This window comes from Charadrius vociferus, unplaced genomic scaffold (genome assembly GCF_000708025.1).
Source record: "Charadrius vociferus isolate BGI_N301 unplaced genomic scaffold, ASM70802v2 scaffold763, whole genome shotgun sequence".
Lineage (NCBI taxonomy): Eukaryota > Metazoa > Chordata > Aves > Charadriiformes > Charadriidae > Charadrius > Charadrius vociferus.
The window spans coordinates 35531-59124 of NW_009647685.1; the positions used below are offsets into that span (position 1 = coordinate 35531).

A 23594-nucleotide genomic window follows, 5' to 3' on the forward strand; every position below is an offset into this window, starting at 1 on the left:
CAGGAATGCATGTGTTTCTGTGCTTGTAAGCAGTGAAATCATAATCCTGACACGTTGGGAGATGACATCATGATGAGTCACTCTCTAGACAAGCACTTCATGCACATGTGTATCTTATGATGGTGTTTTGTTTTTATTAAAACTGAAACAAATTTGATCGTTCTTTCATGCTCAGTATCTTCCAACCAGTAGCAACTCTTGAGGCAAACGTATTTGTATACCTGTGATGGTAAGTGGAGTGGCTGGAAGTACCACTTACCGTGCTTAGAAACAGTTCAGACTCTGAGCTTTCGGTTGTTTGCTAAAGCCTGGCTCTAAAAAATGAGAGGAGGAGCAGCTACGTGTTTCTTCGGTGAGGATGGCAAGAACATACTCTGTGCAAGAACATGCTTGACAGGCGACATAAAGCTGTGTAAAGAGTAGTGGTGTTGCATGTGTTTCTGTATATGTACTGGGGAAACCCAGGCTCTTCACTGGTGCCCCTTTGCTACACTCACTAACCCTGGAACATACATATACTGGCCTGTTCTTTTAATGCAGACTTTAATCTTCTTGCACAGAGGATTATTTGACCTGGGACAGGAGAAACTTTCCCAGCTGGCTTACTGCCTAGGTGTGTGAGTTGAAACTTAATTTGAGGTCCAGCTTGCTGAGGTGAGATAGCTGACTTACTCAGGTGAGGACTTGGTGATGGCACATTTTAGGTACCACTGGCACAAGGTACTCCTGCATCTTCATGTGCCGCCCTTCGGAATTTGCTACACAGTTTTTGTGTGGTGGTGCTGGGACCTCCTTTATATGGTTTGAAAAACAAAATAAGTTTTGCAATTTCTTTGAGTTAAGCAGGATTGGTTTCCTCATTTGACTCACTGTAAGACCCACAAACAATTGTGTTGGCACAACCAAGGGAGCAGCACGCTGCATTGCCTGGGCAGGAATGAGTGGTAGAGACCAGGAGAAGAAGAAAGCCTGGAAATATGTTGTCTGTGGCAATATCTTCAGCTAAACTTATCACCAAACAATAGTCTCCCAAGAGACGGAAGCTCTCCTGAAGCTGGCGTGGTTATTTTAGGATTCTCTTTCAACACGAAGCAGCAAGGAATGTGCCCCCAGACACATGCAAATGGCTGCAGAGCTGGTAGGACTGAGTAAGGCATGTAGGGCTCTGCGCTGGGTGCATTTAGCACAGGTGCCAATTGCTAAGGTTACCTGTGCAAAGCAATGATCTCAACCTGTCAAACTCCAAAAGTGCGCCAAAGCAGTTGGTATCCTCTGAGTTACATGTATATGGGACTCTTCCAGCAGACAGCTACGGTGTTGTCAGCGCTTGGAGGTTTTGTTTTTTTTTAATAAAGGGCATGCCTAGACATAAGTAAACCTGGGGCATTCCTCCTTCCAACATCACATCTGTTTCTTGCAAACTTTCACAATCCTGCTTTTTAAAATTCTAATTGAAGTAACTACGTGCTTTATAGCTGCATCAGCAACCTTTCGTGAAAGAGTGCCAGTATGTAAAATCGACAGAATTGAGGAAACCAGTTGCTTTTTCTTAACAACTGGCTTCTCCCTCTGTTCTCCAGATTTCCCTGAACCTGTCTTTTAGAGTATTTGCTTTTCTTTATTGCCATGTTCAAGCACTTTCTACACATGAATTGGCTGACCTTTTTTGTTTCTTTTTTTTTTATTTTCCTGGTTGTATTGGATGCGCTCATCCTGCAACCTGTTACACGCCTGCTTTAGTACTGAATGACTAGTACTACTGTAGACCCTCTGTAGTCAAAGCTGGCTCTATGGCCAAATTTTAACAAAATCAGGGCTGATGGAGCTGTTTGAAAATCCATTGAAATACATGAGCGTCCACAGCAGCACTGGGCTGCTTTGAGGCCTACATACACAGTCTGTGTAGGAGTACTGAGGGTTGGGAATGCTGGCAAAAGGCAGCATTTCAGAATATTCTGGTCTTCAGCCTCACTCTGCTAATTACTCACTATCTTTGTGTTTTTAAGTAAGCTGCAGCTTACCCCACTAGGAAACTTTTGTCTGCATACTCTAAAAATTGGGGTGTTTTGTTATGTGCTTATTTTGGTTTATTTGCTTTGGAAGAAAGTTTTATTTGCCTGTCCTTTTTTTTTTTTTTTCCCCACCCTTTTGTCTTTTTAAACTTGCAGTCTTCATGGGACAGTAACTATTTCTTTAATCTTTTGTCTGCATTCAATTAGTTTCCATAATTCCTCCAAACAATTTTCTAACTTGATCCTAAGGTTTTTTATTAGACTACTACCATATTTTTCCTCTGCTAACAAAGGATTTGATTGCTTGTTTTTCAGATGCTGAGTGAGAATCTAAGAGGAGAAATGACTGTTGTACCCACAGGAGCCAAGATCTCTCTGAGAGATAGCAAGTTTATTCAAGTGATTGCCAAATCGCTAAGTATCAGCAGCAAGGAGGTATACACTTAAATATTTAAAATTGAACTCATATGAAGCTGTAAACTCAGTGGAATGAACCTAGCTGAAAGATAAACAGCAAAGCTGAAACAAAAATGGAATATTGGAGCTTTTATATTATTTTTTTAGTACTGATTGTCCCAGCTAACCAGTTGGGTTGGGGAGAAAGGACACAATGACAAGCATAACATTAAAATGTTTTTAATTAAAAACATATTAAGGTTTTTTTTTTCCCTCTTTGTAGCCCCATCTTGAGTTTATTTTCTTGGCTGGCTGGTTGCAATAACAAGCTTTAAACGGTTGCTGTAATTCAGGGTATCAATGATATGAAAAAGTGCTTTGTATTTTTGTGGTCAAATGTATTGACAGTTCGGAGCAATCCAAATAATAATGGGTAAAACAGCTTAATTGTACAGGCAGTCATAGAAGGCTGATACTAAGGAAGCACTACACAAGTGTAATTTGTGGTGTGTAATATTAGTACCTGCCAATTGGAAAATAAGAAAATATAGTATTGGTTGTACGATACAAGAATTTGCTTTTCTCTTGGCTTGGTTTCGAGGAAGATGGGATTTTTAGTAGCTAACGAATACTGAACATTTGTTTCTTCTTTAGTAAACCTGAGAAATGGGAGGATATTTAGGGGGCCTATGGGGCTTGTCAGTGGAGGTTTGGAAGTACAGGTTACACAAATATCTGAGGAATCACAGGAATAAAGTTGATCCAGTCTTGAGGAGACTGGACTATATGGTCTTCTCCAACTCCTGCCAGCACTGTTTCTCTTACTGTTCTGATGTGTAACTATGGCAGTATATAGATGGTAATTAGTGCGTGCACCTTAAATTGTATATATAGATACCAGGTAATTGTAGTTTTGCCAGGGAGGAATATAAATCTTCATGGATGTGAGACTGACAAAATGTAAAATAAACATGAGACTTCTTTCCTTCCAAGAACTAAGTGCTACCATTTTTAAATAACCAAATGACTAATTTGGAAACTTTACATGAAAGTAAGGGCAGTGTTTTTATGACTTGGACATCAATCGTATTAGAGGCAAGGATGATATTAAATGTTTAATTTTATTTGTTTCTCAGGAGTTAGAAGCCGTAAGAGATGCATTAATTCCACCTTTGGCTTGTGCTGCAGCTAAACTGGGTGACATAGACGCACTAAGAGCCATCGCAGAAATGGTAATGGAAAATTAACAGTTTGTACAAAACACAAAATTTTAAATTAGAGCTGTAAATGATGGGAGGAAGCTATGCTTACTGGGAAGCAACTACCTAAGTTTTAGAATCAAAGTGCTTTGACTAATACAATTGGTTTCTAGGCTCCTCAGTCTTTGCCTTTCAAAACTGGTATGTTCTTTCCCCTATCTTGTTCTCAGCTGTTTACATTTTCTTTTGAACTGTGAAAATACAGGTAGATTAAAATGAAAGTTCTTATCTGCTAACTTTGGAACACTTTAAAATGGTTTGTGCTGCTTTCTTTCGCTTAACTTTCCTTATGCATATTCATAGTATCCAGCTTTTGGATGTAAATCTATCATGATAAAAAAAAACCAAAAAACTTGAAAATTATATTTAAGCAAAACACAGTGCAGTGCTAATTCAGGATTTTTGGCTCTCCCCATAGCTCTAGCTTGGCTTATACCTGGAAGAAGGAACAGGCATTTCCCTGTATCATCTTTTACACCTCTTTTTTTTTCTTTTTCTTTTCCTTGGTTTACCCTACTCTTGAGACTTTGGTAATGGGCCTCAAGAAAGGATAAATATATATTGAAAACAACAATAAACTAAGGCAAGTAAAATTAGCAGACTGTAGGCACAAAGCTGCTGTATGGCTTACTGCAATAAAGAACATATCTGAAGGGGCTGTAATGAGAATATGTGGGGGGGGGGACAGGCAGAAGGTAGAATAAATATATTTATTGGTGCTAAAACAACTCTACAAGATAAACTTTGAGTAAGTTGGATAAGCTTAGCATTTTGGTGGCAGAATTAAAATGTGGTATATGCATCTACTGTTGTACCAACAACTTAACGTGCAGCCATTATCTTTTTAGCATGTGAAGGATCTGTCCTTTTGTAGGGTGGAAACTTGAGCTGTGGAGACTATGATGGCCGAACTCCACTTCATATTGCGGCCTCTGAAGGGCATTTACCATTAGTTGAGTATTTGTTGACATCTGGCGCAACTGTTTATGCTAGAGACAGATACGGATCTACCCCACTGATGGATGCAATCAAGTTCAGGTAACAAAATAATTTATACGCCACTGTATGTGAAGTTTATTACTTTGGATTTAAAGTCCATCACTGTGTTTTGGTCTTGTTTTGTCTCAGCAGTCACGTCTAAATGCCAGCAGTTAAAATAACACAAACTAGCTTCATTTCAAAGGATGTGACTAACCTAAATGAAAAGAATTTTTTAAAAATAATATGAAATGAAGGCAAACAACTTGGTATGCATGCAGAATTTTAGCATAAGGTAACTTATTGCTGCCTTCCCGCCAAGACTTTGTCCGTAATTTCAAGACTCCACTCTTTGTTTTGAGGCTACCTTATAAAAGAGAGGCAAACTGATCACTCCTTTTGACTGTCAGAAGTGAGAGTGCAGGACCAGGGGCTGTCTGTTTTCTTTCTGCCCTCCCCTTTCTCATCAAGAGCAGACTGTTTCAATTGGCACAAAATATACCGGTAGGTTGACATGTTTTAATCTTTCCCTTTTACCAGTGCTTTCCTGACTCTCTTGCTGGGTGACTGGTTTTTTGATTTTTCCCTTCCGCCCACTCATAATTATATGGGATGGCTGCATGGCTCTGCCTGCTTTGTGGATTTCCTCTTCCTGTTGTTCTGGATGTCAGCAGTTCTTGAATGGTAGTCATGGACTGGTCTTTTCCATGTTTTATACTCCTAAGGAATGGCCATAGCACAGAATATAAAAGTTATCAGATATCAAAATTTAACCCTTAGTTTATATAGCCTGGGGATTCATAGAGCCCATTGGTCTTCTAACATGTTGGAAGCTGCATGCCCTAATCTCTTCTTGTTTCTTTGATCCCCTTTCAGCTCCTTATCTCATATTCAGTCTGTATCATTGCAGGAGAAGCTTTTTTCTGTAAAGGAGCTTGGAGTGATAGCATTTTCATGGTCTTCATGGATGTCTGTCCCCAAATATTCCTGCAGCTTTCTAATGTTGACAAGTTCACCTGGTCTGTCAGGCTGGAGTTAGCTCCCTGGGAGGTCTGACAGTCCTGGTTTTGCATTGGCTGCAGGAATAACTTGAAGGCTTTTTCTGTCTCAAAGACTATATGTAGAAAACTCAACAAGCTCTGTTAACTTGAGACTTGAAGTCCTGTGTGACCACACTGTGCTATTGCCATACCTACTGCCTGGTCCCCTATGGCTTTGTAGTTGTTGCTTTATCTTATGAATGTATAAGCCCTTCAGTGGCAAACCCTTAAAGTCTTAAAGCAAAAACAAGCCCAACAGCAAATCAAACAAATAACCTCGCAGTTGAATAGAGGTGGCTCTGGTCCAATGTGAGAAAATGCTAAAGCATTAGATACCATTAGATGTTCCTGCAAATCAGGCACCCACTTTTTTTTTACCGCACCCATCTACCGCCTGAGGAATTTCACATGAGCTTGTTGTTTGGATTCCTTAGCATTGCCACTCCTATATTAGACTCCCACTATGACTCTTAAGCTCTTTAAAACTGCACACCCATTTTGATACAGGGAATTGCAAAAGGAAACTGCACCATAACCATTTTCAGTTTCTCTTTTTGTTTCTACTGCTGGAACGAGAGGAAGAGTTGACTTAAAACTGATCTCATAAATGTGTATTTATGATCTGCTGTGTGCTCACATGGCATTTCACACTGATAAGCACATAAAGGAGAATGGTAAAGATCAGACAGCTGTATATATGTGCAATTAGATACCCACTAAAAAGATTTCTGCTACAGAAATAATTAAATTCTATTTATGAAACAGTTGTGTGCTGAAAGTGAAGAGATTATCCTGATGCAGTGTACGAAGTGGCAGAGAGGGAAGGGGGAAAACTGATCTTAATGAACAGTCAATGCTTTAAAATGTTTAATATTGTAACTTTCTCAATTTTACTGAATATTGCATCAGCTTAATCCCATTTTCTGAGAATTAGGATTTGTTTAATTGGCATTTAACTGCACTACAGTATCCACTCATCTTAAAAATAGCTTTCTTCCAGTTTTTTGTGTTATGTTTCTCAGAGGCTTGCCTTTTAACCTAGCACGCAAACCTATGTAATGATGACTGATTTCTCTTCTCCATTAATCTGTAAAGATGATCAGGAGTTATGTCCCTTCTTAAAAGCTTCTTAACATAGCACTGTCAGCTGCTAGACAACTTGATCTATATCAATGACAGTCTCTTAAATTTTTTGACTTTAAGTGACTCTTTCTTTGTTTCTTTAGATGGTAAAATGTGGAGTCCATTTCTAAATAAGAAATAAACTACTGCATTTCTGCTTTTTCATTTGTAACTCTGCAGTTTACATGTAGTCTCATTCACTTTATGCATGAAGCTAAACAGACCACTGTTAATTTAGGGCAGTTGCTTGACATATCAAAATTAGTAGCATTCCTTTACTTTCTTAAAGTACCCTCAAGGGATAATTCATTTTCAAAACAATAGAATAATATTTTTTTAATAACAGAAACTCTCTAAGCAGGAAAATGTCTTGAATAAAAATTGTGTATATTTTATGTAGTAAAAGCACTTCCATTTACTTGTAGTGCAGTGGTAAAAGGTTGAAAATGGGGTGTTGCTCATACAGTGCTGTGAGAACATCAGATTAGAAGCAGTAAAATTACCTCCCACGTAAATATGAATTTAAATACTTGATATTTTGCAAGGTTACATTTACATTTCTTCAGGAAATCTAAGGCAGAGTGAAAATCTAACCACCACTGACTCCAGAAGTGCATTCAAGCCTGTCCTTACAGTATTTGAGCATAAAATTCCCACTGATACCATACAGAAAACCGAACAAGTGAAACTAAGCTGATCCTGCCATAACCATTCCAGTTGCTAGGGGAGCAAGCATTAAAAAGAATGAAGCCAGTCAAGTTTGGATATACGTTACACCTGCGTTTCTTTAAAGAGAGGTGGTGGAAGGTGTGCACCCTAAGGCCCCAATCCTGCAAACTCTTACATGCGTGTTAATTTCACATGTGTGATTCATCCCTTTTGAAGTTGATTCACTTTTAGTAAGTGTCTGCCAAGTCAAGACCTAAGATGATACGTACTGCACAGCACCTTGATTGCTGTGAATCCAGAGCCCTTGTGAACTGGTAAGGGTTCAGATGTCTTTATCTGGAACTCAAACTTCACTCATAGCATTGAATGTTGAAGACCACATTGAATCATTTCTTTTTGCCGTTGATCCATCGGTATACATTGGGGTTTTTTATCTCCAGTGTTATCAGTAATGGAATCTAGCAGGTGGGAGACACTAGAAACACTTTTTCTCTATTTGTTTTTTCCTCAGAGAGCAGATGAATGACAGTGGTAGTATCAAAAGGCTAACTTAAATAACATATGTAAAATAGAATTGTTTCTATAGGCTATGTCTGACCAAGAGCCACGGTTTGGTAACAGAGAGCCCTAAGAAAAGGGAGAGTCAGGAACAGTTTGGAGGTGACAATAGCTCCTCATGGTTTTGCCTCTCAGATGGGGCTAGGCCGGACAAGCAGCTGTGTACCCAAAGCTAACACAGTGATGTTGGCCTTCCCTCTACACCTTGAACTTTCATTGTCCAGCACTTGCTTCGCTCTTGGGTTTGTGCTGTCACCTTAGAACAGGAATTGCATTTGAACGGTTCCCAAGAAGTTCATGGCTCATGACATCAGCTGAACTTCAGATCAGCTAAACTGTGACCCTCGTGAGGCTTTTGTAGAGCTGCAAGAGAGCAGCACTTAAAGAAACAACTTCTAAAGGCAAATAACTTTCATGTGCCTAAGACATAACAGTATCAGAAAATTCACAGCCAGCCTCTTGAAATACGAATAATGCTCTTGTGGTAGGTACGAGACAGAAGAAGTGGTACCTGGATAGGGCTTAAGTTTCTGCAGAATGTAGATACCGTTTGGATGCAAGTAGGAACAAGCTGTAGTGCCACTTACCTCCCGTGTAGTTTTCATGTTGAGTGATGGGAATGTGAGAGTTGGTCCGTTTGCTTTCTTGGATGATTCGGCTCTTCATAGTCAGAGTACTAAATTTAACACTTTTAAGTTGCGCATTACTATTTGTCCCTGTTCTTCCTCTCCCTTACCAAGCAGTGTTATATACCACCTCCTCTTCTTCCCGCCATAGCAAGAAACATGGTTTTGATTGACTCTCAGTCATCAGACACTATACTTCTATTTCAAAATGTTTCATTGTAAGCATGTATTGTAAACACTGTTAGTTTCAATGCTTAAAGATTTATTTTATTTCAAACGACTTTTTTTTCTTCATTTACATTTTCTGTATTAAACGCATCAGGCAAATGCCCCCGAATCTGTCCGTATCAAAGATTTATAGAGTCCCAGTCAGAGTAGTAATAACTGTGTGGCGTAGGTGGGACATGAAGTGCTTTCTGGAGGGAATCTCGCTACCAGTGAGGACTAAATAGTTACAATAGGGGAAAAGAAAAGCCTGACTCTTTGCTGGAATCCAGACATATGGACTTCATAGGGGAAGCACACTGAGGGAAGATACCACACAACATTACATGCTTTGCTGCTCTTTATCTTTTAGTGCTGTCCCATAGCAAAGCTTTTATTTTAGAAAGTGCTAGTTTCATGCTGTGATTTCGAGTATAAGGTGGGAAATAAGGAATAATCCAGGGCAGTCGTTGGAGAGTAAGCAGGCACTCCTCATGTTCAGTTCTGTACCCAGTGTAAGCTTGAGTGAACAAACATGTTCTACTTTAATCTATTTTAGGTCAAATTTCTTTTCAGCTAATTACTGTTCTGCTTAAGGCTGAACTAAAAATTTCATACACGTAGAATTCATTCTTCAACACAGACTGAAAAATAGGAAGCCGTGCTGTTATTTGCTGGCGCAAGGAGATGCTTGTGGAAGACTAGCCGTGTCGTAAGGGACCCACCTGAGAAAATATTTTAGATAACTGAACAAACTTGCAGCATGTGCTGTTCCAGCAACGCGTTGCCATGAAACAAAAACAGATTTATTTTTTGGTCAGTCAATTGAAACAAAGTACAATTTAAATAAATCTGCCTGGTAGGTTAAATAGCATATATTTGGAATAGCAAAACGATTCCTATAGCATCTATACAGTTCTTTGTTTAGTTTATAAATTAAGATCTTATATGAAACATATAAGCTTACATAGGCTTAATATGGATAACTGTAAAGTAACTTCTCATTCAAGCTGGAGTTTCCTAAAAAGAAGCAGAGGGATTAGATATGCAGTTTAGTCCAGTTCTAAAATGGAAAGGCCCATGGCTACCTCCAAGAAAATGCAAGTGATTAAGAAAAGTATGTATGTAAGGTTTTTTTTTTTTTTTTAATTAATACAGAGGAGGTTTTAGGTAATGGGTTGGGAAACCCCCTATATTTCCTATTACAATGATATGCCTAACTCTTTGTTTTGAAGTGTTATAGTGCAACTTATGTAAAAGGGGAACTATGAAACTGATCTATTCCGGATCTACTGGTGTCATCGTGCTTTCCGGAGAAAAAAAAATGTGTTTGGATTTGTAAACTAGATCATTTGTTTAGCAGAGGAGCACATCGTCAGCTCCTTTTCGAATCGAGTTCTAAACCTTTCAGTAGGTCACTTGTGAAAAATGTATTTTGCAGATTTTTCATCTGTCATGTTATTTTCTACCCATGACAGTACCTTTAGAGACCAGCCATTTCCATAGGCTTTCTCAAGCATCTGGCTAAGGTATAGGAGTTGGCTGGTAGAGCTTAAATATCTATTTATCCCTTTATCTCAAAGGAAAGGACAAGGAAGACCTCCTAAAGACTCCAAATGGAAATAAATAACAAAGGTATTGGGAAGAGAGGGTTAGGAAAAGATGTGCTTTTGTGGGAGGTTTGTAGGAATACATAGCACAATTTTGAAGCCCTAAAAACCTGGTTAGCTTCTACATTAACCTAAAGATTCATAGCTTATCTGCAAGACATATGTTTTATTTAAGACTGATATATGTGGGCATTGTATTCTGTAAAATACAGGAATGATGCTATGTAATAAATGTCCTCACTCTTTGCATGTATTTGAATCACTAATATTTCAAGTGTTAACCTAAGCTAGCACTGAGGTAAAGAAAATAAAAATTCTTTGAAGAGAAAGGGATGCTTCCCTTTCATTTTCAGAGCTGAACTTCACTCTTCCACAAGCTTAGCATGTGAATGATATTCTGATAGGAAGGGCAGATCTGTTTACCACATCTGTCACCTTGGAGAAGATTCATTGGTTCTGTTATGGTGGTGAATATCATATAAGAGCTTTCAGTGACTGTTTGTGTATATGAGTAATGCTGGATTTAGAGAAAAAAAAACCTACTGGTGAAAACACTTTTTGTGTTTTTTTCTATTCCTTTCATAAAGGCACATACAAGTGATTAATTTGTTACGAGAAACGGGAGCGCACCTTTCAAGTCATGACTTGGAGAACATTGGAACAATACTCTGCAGGTAAATGGGATATAAGGTGAGGTGGCCCAAAGATTGGGATGGAGGGGGATGATTTTTCAGAAGAGGCTCTCAGAATGGACAACAGCGTATAGACAACTTCCAAGAAACAGTTGTGTCCCTGGCATGTGACGTGGCTATTCTGTGCTGGACTAATAATAAGGAAACAAGTGAAGTGATGAAATTAACAACTAACTCTGTGTTGGAGCACCAGTAACTCAAGAGAGGTCCAAAGTAGGGAGTATTGTGGGGATAAGTGAACTGGAAGCAAATATGCCACATTTTTTCCTGGCACTTTCACTGAGGAAGGGTGAGGAGGAAGCTATGCAAGGTGTGATTTAATAGCATCTCTATTTGAGAATAAAGCTGCACATAGTGCATTGGTTTTATTTTCTTAAAATCCACTTTTCACTTATATGGGAATGGTGTCTACTTTAACTAGCATATAACATTGTTCTTATAAGTAACTAAATCAAATAGGCAAATAGGTTTAACCCCAAAACCTTTGAACAACTGCTCACCGTCTCTGTATTTAATTTTAAGAGGATATAACCCTCTGTTGAAGATGGTTTTCCATGCAGTTGCTTTTAATATATAAGGTGGTTTAATGATATGGATATATATTATGAAAAGAAATAGATGCTTGCTTTTATTTTTTCCAGTACTGGTCCTGAATTACAAATTACTCTGAAAATTGTAAGAAGGTTTGATGTGTTTCCTAAAATTACTTATAGTTTTTACTTCATTTCTTCTTCTCCTCAAAACCAAACAAAAAGCCCTTGAGTACCAGCATTTATACCAGGACATGGCAGAAAACCGTGAGACTTGTAGGGACCGACCACTGCTGTATATTGTCTACAAAATTATAAGGTCTAAGTAAAGCTTATGTGTGTCCTGTACAGAAACTGGACTCTGTCCTTTAAGTAGTTCTGGAATCAAGAAATACTAGCTGGAGTCTTTTTGTTGTTGTGACATGCTCAGAGGAGACTGGCTAATAAGACTTTTGCTGTGAAGTTAAATTATGCACTTCCCAGGGCACTGCAAGTGATAGGACAGAACTAAACCCTTGGTGTGCGTGCTTTCCATCTGCCCAGGCGGCGAGAGGAGTGGCTTAGGGAATGACATTGCTCTGCAAATAAATTGGCCCCTTACTTAGCCCTGGTGCCACATGCAGAACCAGTTTGGCTAGGTGACCTGGGAGTAATATCTCCAAAAAAAAAAAAAAAGAGAACAAGGGTCCTTTAAACAAAAAGTGGTTCTGATGCAGTTTGTTACAGCATTTTAAGGAGGATCGTACAACGTGCATCTGTATTGAACAATCTCCTGTTGATCCAAGCTGGTATTTTGATAAGAAACATTTAAGATAAGTTGAACTTGCATGGATGGTAATAAGTTTAGTATAAAACCAACGTAAATCTTCCAAACAGAGGGCGGGAGCGCACGTTTGTGCAGAGGCTGAATGAGGACTTGGCACAGAGTGATGTACTCAGGGTGAGAGGGGAAAAGGGTCTCCCACCTTGGCGCAGGGTAGGAGCCAGGGCTGTGGCTGCCTCCCAGCCAGCAGCAGCAGTGGTGGCCATGGCCAGAGGCATGACAGCATGGCCTGTACCAGGAGCACAGCCAGCCTGAGGCCGCGGCCACACTTCAGGACAGCGCTGAAGTGTCTGTGACTCCATAGACTCCCCATAGACTGCTCCTGCAGAGCTGAAGGACTTGCTATCCTCTTGCTGTTTTAGAGGGCCTGGCATAGTCTTCTGCACCAAAGTGGACTTTTTCCACAGAGCGTTACTCAGATGCCTACAAGTTATTAAATCTGAGGTATTGGTGTTTGTCCTCCTGCCAGAATGTCTCAGATAATTCTTCTGGAGTATCCTCATATGACCTGACTGATACACTCATTTTTCCAGCATGCTCAGGCTCACCTCTCTGTCCTACGTCTTACCTCCTCCTTTAAGTCTTCTCTTTGCAGGCACTGGCACCTTCATGGCAGTCAACATGTTCACATGGCCTAGCTACTTATAGAACAAGCTGTTTATAACATCTTCCCTCTGTATAATTCAAACTATTTTCCTACAGCTCTTTGATCTTGTAATGCCTTGAGCTGCAGTTTGTACCAGTCTGAATTTGTCACCAAGGCACATACGTCAACTTCTTGGGGTTTAGAACAACAAAGCTGCTTGCTTTCTGATAAGCTCTGAGTTTCTGCACTTGGCTAACTTACCTTTTTTCTCCCATACAGTTCTCTCTGAATTAGAAGTTATAATTACGTTTCCCCCCTTGCTACTTATCTGTTCTCAAACAAATTTGCTTTCATAAAAGACCATGAACAGTGATTTTTGTATTCTTATACTGTCTCCTCAGCTTCCTTCTGTTTAGACTCATGATTCTAGAATAGAATAGGATAGAATAGTCCAGTTGGAAGATTTTGGAGATAAAATAAAAATAAATGTGCCCCTTTGGCATTGGTGATGTTTGAGAGCAAAAGGAGTTCCAAACAGAACCGAGAGCTGGACAGTATCAGCAGGAGCTCTTGTGTGGGAAGTGGAGATGCAAATAGGTGCAGCCAAGATGATCTAGTTATTAAATCCTTCATGGTTTCATTTGCTGTGGGTTTTTTCAGGAAGCGAGAGGTGACAGTCTGCTTTTTGGAATCCCTTTGTTGATATTTTTGGTATCTGGTTCATGGCTTTGTTTTGAAATGATAAAGACATCTCAATGTTAGTAATCTGTTAAAAATGCCAGAGTCTCTTCTCATATTGCAGTAGTATTGTCATCTGTCTGCAAAACCAAACCATGACGAGATAAATTGGGACACTCAGACTTACTCTGAAGGCTTGTCAAGTTCTGGAGTTGGTAAACAGTTGCTTTGTGTCTGTTTTTAGAGGAAAAAAGCCTGTGTAGAATTGAGATATTCTGTTCAAGTCTGTACATCGCAAAATTAAATAGGGGCATAAAGCCAAACCAGCTTTCTCTTTCATATTCTTAGATTTCATAAAATGATATGATATAATATACAAGGATGCAGCCTTTCAAAATCAGTAACTTTCAGAATAAGATGCGTCTTCAATTTAACATAAACTTGGAGGGTAAGGCTGGGGGAGGAAGGATAAATATGCCTCTGCAGGAATTAAGACCAAGCTTCTAGTGCCTGCTATCTTTCAAAGAAGTCTGTGTGTCTCAACTGAGAGAGACGTGGAGATACTAGCTAAGATCAGCACTCCCAAATGTGTTCAGGATAGAACAAACCATGCCTTGTGCTGGACTTTTAACTTGCTTTCTGAGGGTTTTCATTAAAAAAAAAAAATAAAAAAGGGAAGAAAAAAAATATTTTCTCTTCTGTCAGGGTGATGATACACCTAAAAAAAAAAAAGACTTTCCTGATCCTTTTTTATAGACACTGAAAAAGGTGAATTGCTGAAAAAGCAGAGCTTTTTGTCCCTGGAAAAGATGATATCCTAGTACCTGAGGAGGCAGGAGGGAACCCCAAGGTGTCATTTCACTGTACTCATTACCTCCGAGATCTAGAACTGCATTGGCCCTTGTCCTTCTAAACCTTCTGAGACCTGAGCAGCTTTGCTTCTGGTACCTTGAGAGTAACAGAGCACTCCTTAAACAGCAGCTCCTGTAACTGAGTTTGCTTGATGCTAGCGTGGCAGGAGGCTCAAAATTAGAGCGTGTAATTGTGTTCTCACTATTCTTGGTATCTTAGGTCTGTCGTCATCATGGCTCCATTAGCCATGTTGAAACTGTGAAATGGGTACGTAATCTTTTTTTCTAAATGCAAGAATATTGATAGGCATCATACCTGGGATTATCTGCTGTAAAGGGTATCAGTCAGTAAAGTAAATCAGTCAGTTTAGTAAAATGTGATTAAGTAGTTTTCTGTCAACAAAGCAGGTTTTAAACATCCTGAGAAGTGTATATTGAAGTTATTTTTATTCCATTTCATGATGGAATAATGATGGACTTCTGTTTAGAGGATGCGCTTGTAGTTGGAATTGCTGGCAAAACTATCTTTGAGAAAAATACACAGCAAAGATCCCCATAGCGTATGTTGAGAAGTCCTATATATATATTTGACTAGATGAAGTACACTTACAGTGTGTAAAGGAAATACCGATGCGATTGGCTGGAGTACAGAGATTTGGAATTGGAGAAAATGTGTTGTGGTGTTCTTGATTATAATCAATTCAGTGAATGGTAGGTATCTTCTGTTTAGAGTGGCATCTAAATTTTCTCGCAAGCTATGACACTTTTTGTTTTCTGGATCACAGTCTCCATAGAATGCATTTCTCACTTGATCAGTAAATGGCTGCTGCAAAATTGAAGATAATTCTGTGTAGTCGGATTGCTTTAATGTCACAGAAGGAGACCACTTCACAGTTTTGACCTCTGGCAATGTGGGTTAAATTGCTCTTTCTGAACAGGTGCTATTAGGCAGTTAATTTTCAAGTAAGTGTGGTAGTCCTTGTTTGTTGCTTACAGTGATGTTAGCTGAATTGCCCTGGGTATGTAGGTCGGTAATATTTCTAAATGTGCTGGTCTTTGCCCAAAGTGGTTTCCGCTTTGCACGTGGCTGAACGATGAGATTCCGTTTGGCAAATACAGTGCTTTCTTGTCCAGTGTTGGAGACGCTTGTGACTCTCACTTACTAGGTAGGCTTTTTGTTTGTTTGTTCGTTCCTTAATTCTGGGACCTTCCAGGGTCAACAGCAAGAGAATTGTCTTTGTAAATAAAGATAATTCTTGTGTTCCAGAAGTGGCTGCTAAGCTTTTTCTTCTCTGCTTTACTAATACTTACTTTTTCCTGCAGTTCCCTTAAAGACTTCCCACTGAGCTTCCTGTTAGACCTCCTTTGCTTTCCTCTGTTTCCTTACTGCTTTCTGAGGGACTTTTTTTGTGATGGCAGTTTTCTTTAATGATTTACTGATCCTTTTCTTCATGATGTCAGACTGAAGCACTGTTAAACTCCATAGCACCCCACTGCCACTTCATCGTTCCCCAAAGGCCCCAGCTGTAGTTCTTCTGCCCTGCTTCAGGGTTGGTGGGGTTGCATGGAGGAACACAGAGACCATTTGCTTTCCCTTTTCCTGTCCAACCTCTGGGACCGCTGCAAGCAAAAGCCTGTCTCTGACTTTCTCCTCGGACTGCTGCAATTAGAGGCTTCCACTCCCCTGAAAACATTTTTTTCAGGTACTTAAAGAGATTTAATCAACAACAGAAGTGATTTCAGCCCAGCAGAGAAATGAATGTTTCAGCCTTGCTTTCAGGGTTTCTTCCACAAGCTTACCTGACTGTCTGCCCTTGCATCTTCCAGCCTTCTCCACTCTCCACCAGGTCTGTCTGGCTTGGTTGTCATACCCAGGAGCCCGTCACTGTCCTCCATCCCTGCTGCCAGCAGTATGCCGTTCCCCGACAGTGAGCTCTGTTTAAGGCAGCAAACTCTGAACTTAATAAGTTTGGGGAGGGTTCCCCCTGTCTTAATGAGATTCAACCTCACTTGATGATTATCGGTGTGGTTCTGCTGAAACAATCTGCAAGCACACAGCAAGCTCAGGTCTGAAGTCTGACAGATGTTGGTATCTTGAGAAAACTGAAGGTAGTTCTCCCAGCCTTGCCGTCAGTTCAGCCTGTCCACAGGCTTGGTACAGACAGCCATGCTTTTGCAGATGTAAAGGTTAGCCTTCCTTTAACCAAAATAAAAGTTAAAAGTGAATCGTAAGTATTACGGATGAGACTACCAGCAGACACACAAAGAAATAATCTGGGGTACGTTCCTCTGAAAACTTTAACTCACTTGTTTGTATATGGTTCATTTTGATCCTTTCTATTGCTTGTTATACATGGCAGATAGAGGTCATCTTTAAAAAGCTTATTTTTTGCATGCTGCCCATTTAAATCTTACAAATTATCTTATAAAACTCAAAAAAAGTAGCTGTGTTACTGTCCAAATGATATCATGTAAATATATTGTCATAACTGCTGATAGCAAACACACTTATCCACACTTGTGAAGGGGGCTTGTTAATGGTTTTACATGAGGCACGCTGATTGCTAGCACATCTGCTTGTGCTCTCACTCAGCTGCATCTTGATTTAGCCATTGCCCTCCCCCCAACTCATTTCATGAGATAAATATTGTGTTGTGAAATATGAAACTGCATGACTTTTTTCCCCTTTGGTCATAGTCACACCCACTATGTGAAACTAGCCTGTTGTAAGTACTTATAGCACAGCCCTATTAATTTAAGGAACTGATTCATCAAGCCATGTTGCTTGCTCAGCTATTCAAAGCTGTTGTAATAGTGTTCCTTTACCTGCCCTGGCAGCCATGTTGAGCCTGTTCTGGTTCAGCGTTTGCCTGCTGAGCTAATTAACAGGACCCAGGAGCACACTGAAATGGCCTGAAAGATTTAGAACCCATATTAATTATTCTTTTTCCAGCCTCACAGCTAAAGGCGATGTGGATGGGCTGTATGCCTGGTACCTAGCTGGTGCAGACCTGGAGCAAACTGGTTACGATGGCAGAAGTCCCCTACAAGTAGTAAGTGCGCATATGGCTGTTCTCCGTATGGTGCGCTGGCTGCGTGAGTAATAACGCACACTGTCAGATAATATTAGTTTGGGAAAAGTAAATGCTGCTTTGGGGACTATAAACCAGATTAGAGTTTGTTACAAACTCAGGCCTGGTGCTGTTCTGACATAATAAATTGCTGGAGCCAGAATTTTCTCATCTATGTCAGAGGAATTAAAATTTAAATTGGATTTTAATTATTTTGTGGTAACATATTCTTACTTCCCACAAGTAAGTATTTGCATGTCCTGATGCACAGGATGGCAGGATTTATTCATGTTTCTACTTACAGGCAGAGGCTACAGGGCATAAGGAGGTTCTTGACTTCCTTAGACAAAAGCAGTAAAGAAGGTAAGATCTCGTTTTCAAGTGCTAGATTTCTGAAATGTATGGCTCAGCGTGTACATGTATGAAGGGGGATTTTGTATTTAAGCCTTGGCTCTCCCTAGAGCATCTGGGTTCAGCTGCTGTCCCTGCCTTAGTTTCTGATATGACCCTCAGTGCTTTAATCCTTCCTTGTAGAGCGAGGCTAAGGTTTCTGCCTAAGCCTGGAAGTGCTTTTTTATGGTGCGTTCCACAGCGTGGTTCTGCACTTGGTTGGGAATCTAAACGCTACCAAAATAAAACCACTGAGGGCAGCAATGTCTTGTTCTGTTGGCCCATTGCAAAAAAAGTTACTCCTCTGTCTTGCCTGCATGAGAGAGGAAATGCCTTTTCTCGGGCACCGCAGCAGGTTTTCAGAGTGCCGTGCCCGCAGCACAGGAGCATACCCTTCTTCAGCAGAGCTGCAAGGGGATCGCAGCTGTTGGGCTCCTCAGCAGCCCACTCAGGAGGTCCTGCTGTGGTACCTGCAGCATTTCCACCTGTGCTCTCCCTCTAGCTTTTAACGGAGCACATACACCAACCCATCTTCTAGTGTACCGTAGTCACACCACCACGAGAAATGTGGGGCAGATTCTTACTAGACAGGAGTTAGTCATGTTACAGGCACAGACTGCAGAAGGCTCCCTTTCAGCAGAGAGCTCTGCCGAGGGGTTGCTCGCCCTCGGGGCGCAGTGCTGTGGCCTCTCTCTCTCTTACTCAGCCCTTAGATGAAGCTCCCTGGGTAGTCTCTGACACTGACTCCCAGCGTGGATCTCTTTTTGTGCTGCTAACACACCACGGTGTGTTTCCCTAGCTGTGTGCATGCGAGGCGGGTGTGAGCCTCCTGTTCAAAGCATCACATCTGACAAGTCTCTCTATAGGAAACTTGTCTGGGCGTTTGACCTTCTCCAGCGCCGTGCTGTAACTGCAGACGTTTAAAACACCTGCCTTTCATTTCTCGGAACTCCTTTCTGATGCAATACATTGTTGATTTAGGTATCTCTTCTCCGATATATTGGCAAGTCTAATCCCAATTTAAATATTGGGAGGAGGTGATCTCCTTTATACAATAGAATTAACACAGAATTTAGTTACAGGTTTTTGCTGCATCCATGGTGCCCTTGCCTCTTCTGTGTCCCATTTGATCAATGAGAGTGAATTAATGTGTGTGTAAGTGGGGGACTGCAACTAGAACAGTAGCATTTTTTCATCACTCTGTGCTGTTCTAAATGAACATAGGACAGAATCAGGCATTTTTTGCTCTCCTGTAAAGTTTTGGGGGTTTTCTTTAGTTTTAGCTAATATAGAAGACTTAGATAAAATCAGTCTTGAGCATTTAAATGGAAGTTTTCCAGTATCCAGGATGAAGATGCTAAAAATACCTTCAGAATACAGGTTATATTGCAATGGGATTTCCATTTTCAGTGAAATATGTCTGCAAAAGTCAATTTTCTTTTGTAAGTGGGGAGTGAATGTGTTAAATCCTCAACTCCTACAAGGATCATCTCTTTATTCCTCTGGACTGAGCCACCAGTAGTGTAGCAGTCTGAAGGAGGTCTTCAGTACTGCACGAGAACTTGCTCGGCAGGCTACAAGGCAACCTCCTCTCAGGAAGGTTTTGGATACCGCCTAGTTCTAAACATCCATTTTCTCTTTCTCCAGAGGCTGTAGAAGATGGTAACTCCTCTTCAGAAATACCAGCTTTGGACATTAATGGTGTTAAGCAGTTATGGGAGGAAAAGAGGAAAGGAACAATGGTAGCTGTGCTTGGAGCATACAGGGATGCTAGAGCTTTAAAAGTATTCCTTACCTGGGATCGCATTAAGTTCTTGCTGATTTTCTAAGAATGATTTGCTGCTTTTAATCACTTTTTTTGAAAAGAATTTTTTTATAAACAAGTGAGGCTGGAATGCATTGCCTTTATTGTACAAGTTCTGCTTTTAAAGAGGCCTTTTTAATCTTCTTACGCTAAATCAGTGAGGACAATATTGCAGGCAAAGCAAACAGAAATGATGTGGTGAATTCATACCAAGAAAAAAAACAGTGGATTGTGCATTTCTGGGTTTCAACTAATAAAATCTCCGAGGAACAATGTTGGTTTCACTTTGTCTGTTTTTTGCAATGGCTTGTATCACTTCAGTTGCAATTACAGCAATTTTGAGTGTCAGTGCAAACAATTGAATCAGTCATGGGCATCTGCCTGCAGTTGTGTACTAATCTTCACCAATGTGTCACTATAAAACCTCACTTAAAATGAGTAGGAGGCAGATGCCATAAAGCATGTTTGTGGGACTGTCTAAGTGAATTGATTGTTTTGTTTCTAATAGCATCTTTCCCACATCCTGACCGGAATATAATCAAGATTGCTACAAGCTGGACACATAATTCTTTGGACTGTAAATGTGATCTCAGTATTAACAGACCCAAGTTTAAAGTCCTAACATTTTCAGACTAAAGAAGAAAGCAATAGATATCTTCACAGCTGTGTCTGCCCTAGAATATGTAAACGTAGAGAATACTTCAGGCAAATGCATATATTGGAGATGGCAACTTTTAATTTCACCTACAGCTTCTGAAATAATCTATGTGGATTTTCTATCTGCTTCATCTGAAGGGAATCTTTGAAGTGCAGATAGTTTTTTCTTTTTCCTCTTTATACTCTTCAACCTTCCCACAGCTCTTCTTATCATGGAGAAAAGCTGCATGGACTACTTGCTGAGCCTGCTGGTATTAAATGATTCCCAGGGTACGTTGCATATCAGATCCCCCTAAAACAAGGTAACTGTGCATGTAGTCTGAGGAAACACTGTATATGCTCCCGTTAAAAACAAAAACATAAAAATGCCTGATTTTTTAATGTGAAGAGTAGTGCACCTCTTCACTATGGTCACAAAAATTACAACTATTCTGTCTCGTTACTAAATAATTGATGTCACGTAGCAATAAACATGCTTTAGATTGAATAAAATCAATATGGAATTAAGTAAGTTAGGTCTAACATCAAAAATCAGGCTTCAAATTCATCACTTTTTTGGTGTCTGATGTGTAAATATGTAAAGGTGAGATATGTAACAAAGTACCGTTTGTGAAAATTTTTACTATCAGGAGAAAAACCATGCATAGGCTCTTCTTCCTATGGTATTTAGACCTACCATCTTAACTCTTGCCTAGTCAGTAGTCTAAAAGTTGATGCACTGAACTAGGAAATCCTTTGATAAACTTCTCTGCGAGTGACTTTCTTGTGTTTTGGATATTTTCTTTTTTTTTTTTTTTTTTAAATGATTCTCAGATGCAATAATTTGTCCATAGCAGCATCCATTCTTTATTTCTGTACCAGAATGACTTACTGCAACGTATACAGAGGTGGCAATATTTTCCTAATACTTTTCAATAAGGGCTCACCTAGTTTACGGAAAACGTTCTAAACAATAGCATTCTTATATTTCTAAAATGAAACACCCATGTAAAGTACAAAACATACTTTCTTTTTCAGTTGAACAAAGAATGGCATTCTGGTGTGAATTACTGAAATAATAGGTCTCAACAGTAAAACTGAAGGAGAGGGAAGAAAACAGACAACCATTTTCTTCCTGCGTATGAGCCAGGTGAAGACACGAAGGGCAACATTTAGAAATGTAACCCAGGAAGAGGAGTTTTAGTTTGAAGCTAGTAAAGGTAAAATGAAATGGTTTGGGTCATGTTTACAGCGAGAATAAAGCAGTATTAGCTTCTTTCTGACAAACCTTTACAGAAATATATATCCTATTAATACATTATCTTGCATAAGATAGTGTTCCCGCAACTTTCTAGAAAATTTGCAATTTACCTTATAAATAGACCAATATCTAGAAAATCTTTTAACAGCAAATGCATGAATGCAAATTTAACATTTATCTAAGAAAGAATGGAATCTCTTTCACATATGTCAAAATTTCATTCAAGAACTGTAACAGTCTACAAGCATTAAAAGAAACTGTGTATAGGGTGCTGTGATTAAAAAAGTGGCAAAACCCACCCAGTTAAGGCCAGAAACTTCAGCTTTTGATTTGGTATCGGGGACAAACTTCAGTAACGCTTTCAAGATCCTGTGTTTGTCTATTACACCCTTTGCTCTGTGCAGTGGATTTAATAATCATAATTATACTCTCCATGATAACTCCCAGTCTTATGATGAATCTGTTTGTGTGTAGTAACCCTTAAGCTTTACATAGTTATTGGTCAAAAGCAAAATCTTGTTATTAGTAAGGAATGAAAATTCTACCTATTTGTTTCTACCTATTTGCTTGAGTTCCTGTAAGCAGCTGAGTGTCTGTCATTAGTTAAAGTATGCAAGATATTCCAGGAGCAGCTTAATTTTTTTAAACGTCCTAATTTTTCTCCTTCAGATCATTCTTGAAAAGATCAAATACACTCTCCTTTTTATCCAGCAATCTTCTCCTGGGTAAAGGTTTGCAGATTAAGCAGCCGTACAGGGCCATTACTAATGCAAACACGCTCATTCTATCACTGGGACTAGCTGTGGGTCCATTTCATAACTTCTGTAACAGCTTTAAGTCCAATCACCCATGATGTCTGTGTACCCTTTCATATCTGTTACAGTTTGTTAGATCTGTATATCTCTCATATGAGGAAAGGCTGAGGGACTTGGGTCTCTGTAGAGAAAAGAAGATTGAGGGGGGATCTTATTAATACTTACAAATACTTAAAGGGAGGATGCCAGGGGGGATGCGAGCAGTCTTTTTTCAGTGGTGCCCAGTGACAGGATGAGGGGTAATGGGCACAAGCTTGAACATAGGAAGTTCCATCTTAACATGAGGAGGAACTTCTTTACCTTGAGGGTAGTAGAGCACTGGCACAGGCTGCCCAGAGAGGTGGTGGAGTCTCCCACTCTGGAGACATTCAAAACCCGCCTGGACGCTGTCCTGTGCAATCTGTTGTAGGTGACCCTGCTCTGGCGGGGGTGTTGGACTAGATGATCTCCAGAGGTCCCTTCCAACCCTAACCATTCTGTGATTCTGTGATCTAGCACCCACTGCGAGGATCATCTGCACATCTGTGCTTGATGTTTTATACACAGTACGCATTGGAACAGCACGGTCGAAGCTGGATGAAGTTAATTTTGTGGGTTTTGTTGCAGAAAAGCTTGTGATGTTTTTCAGTATCAGTTTTTAATGCTTATTGGAACACAAAGATGACGTTGCAGTGGCTGTTAGAAAACGGCAGTGGCTTCCATTCTTTTCCAGCCTCACTCTAATAATGCAAGCATTCGGGCTGTAGCTTTCCTTGCCCTGCAAAAGCACTACGAGGTGAAATGCCATGCCAGGAACGTGCACAAGCTCCTGAGAAAGACTGCTACTGTGTGAGTGCCAGAGAGGCTCCTGCGGGTCTGTGACCATCCTGTTGTACGCGATTGCAGCAGTGACTATACAACAGCAAAAAGAGCATGGTCAATAATGTAGCTGCTGCACGAATGTTGGATTTGTTTCCAATGTTGGATCTTTTAAGTTGCAGTGA

At 40.0% G+C, this 23594-nt stretch overlaps 1 protein-coding gene across 1 annotated transcript in view; it reads left to right on the forward strand.

Moving 5' to 3' along the window:
• Positions 1-18063, forward strand: part of ASPG (asparaginase) — a 48831-nt gene extending 30768 nt beyond the window's left edge. The window contains exons 12-17 of the mRNA XM_009881364.1: positions 2328-2447; positions 3545-3640; positions 4542-4705; positions 11062-11148; positions 17588-17687; positions 18010-18063. Coding sequence (XP_009879666.1) covers positions 2328-2447; positions 3545-3640; positions 4542-4705; positions 11062-11148; positions 17588-17687; positions 18010-18063 — 621 coding nt within the window. The remainder of the gene's footprint in view (positions 1-2327; positions 2448-3544; positions 3641-4541; positions 4706-11061; positions 11149-17587; positions 17688-18009) is intronic.
• Positions 18064-23594: the final 5531 nt, after the last annotated feature.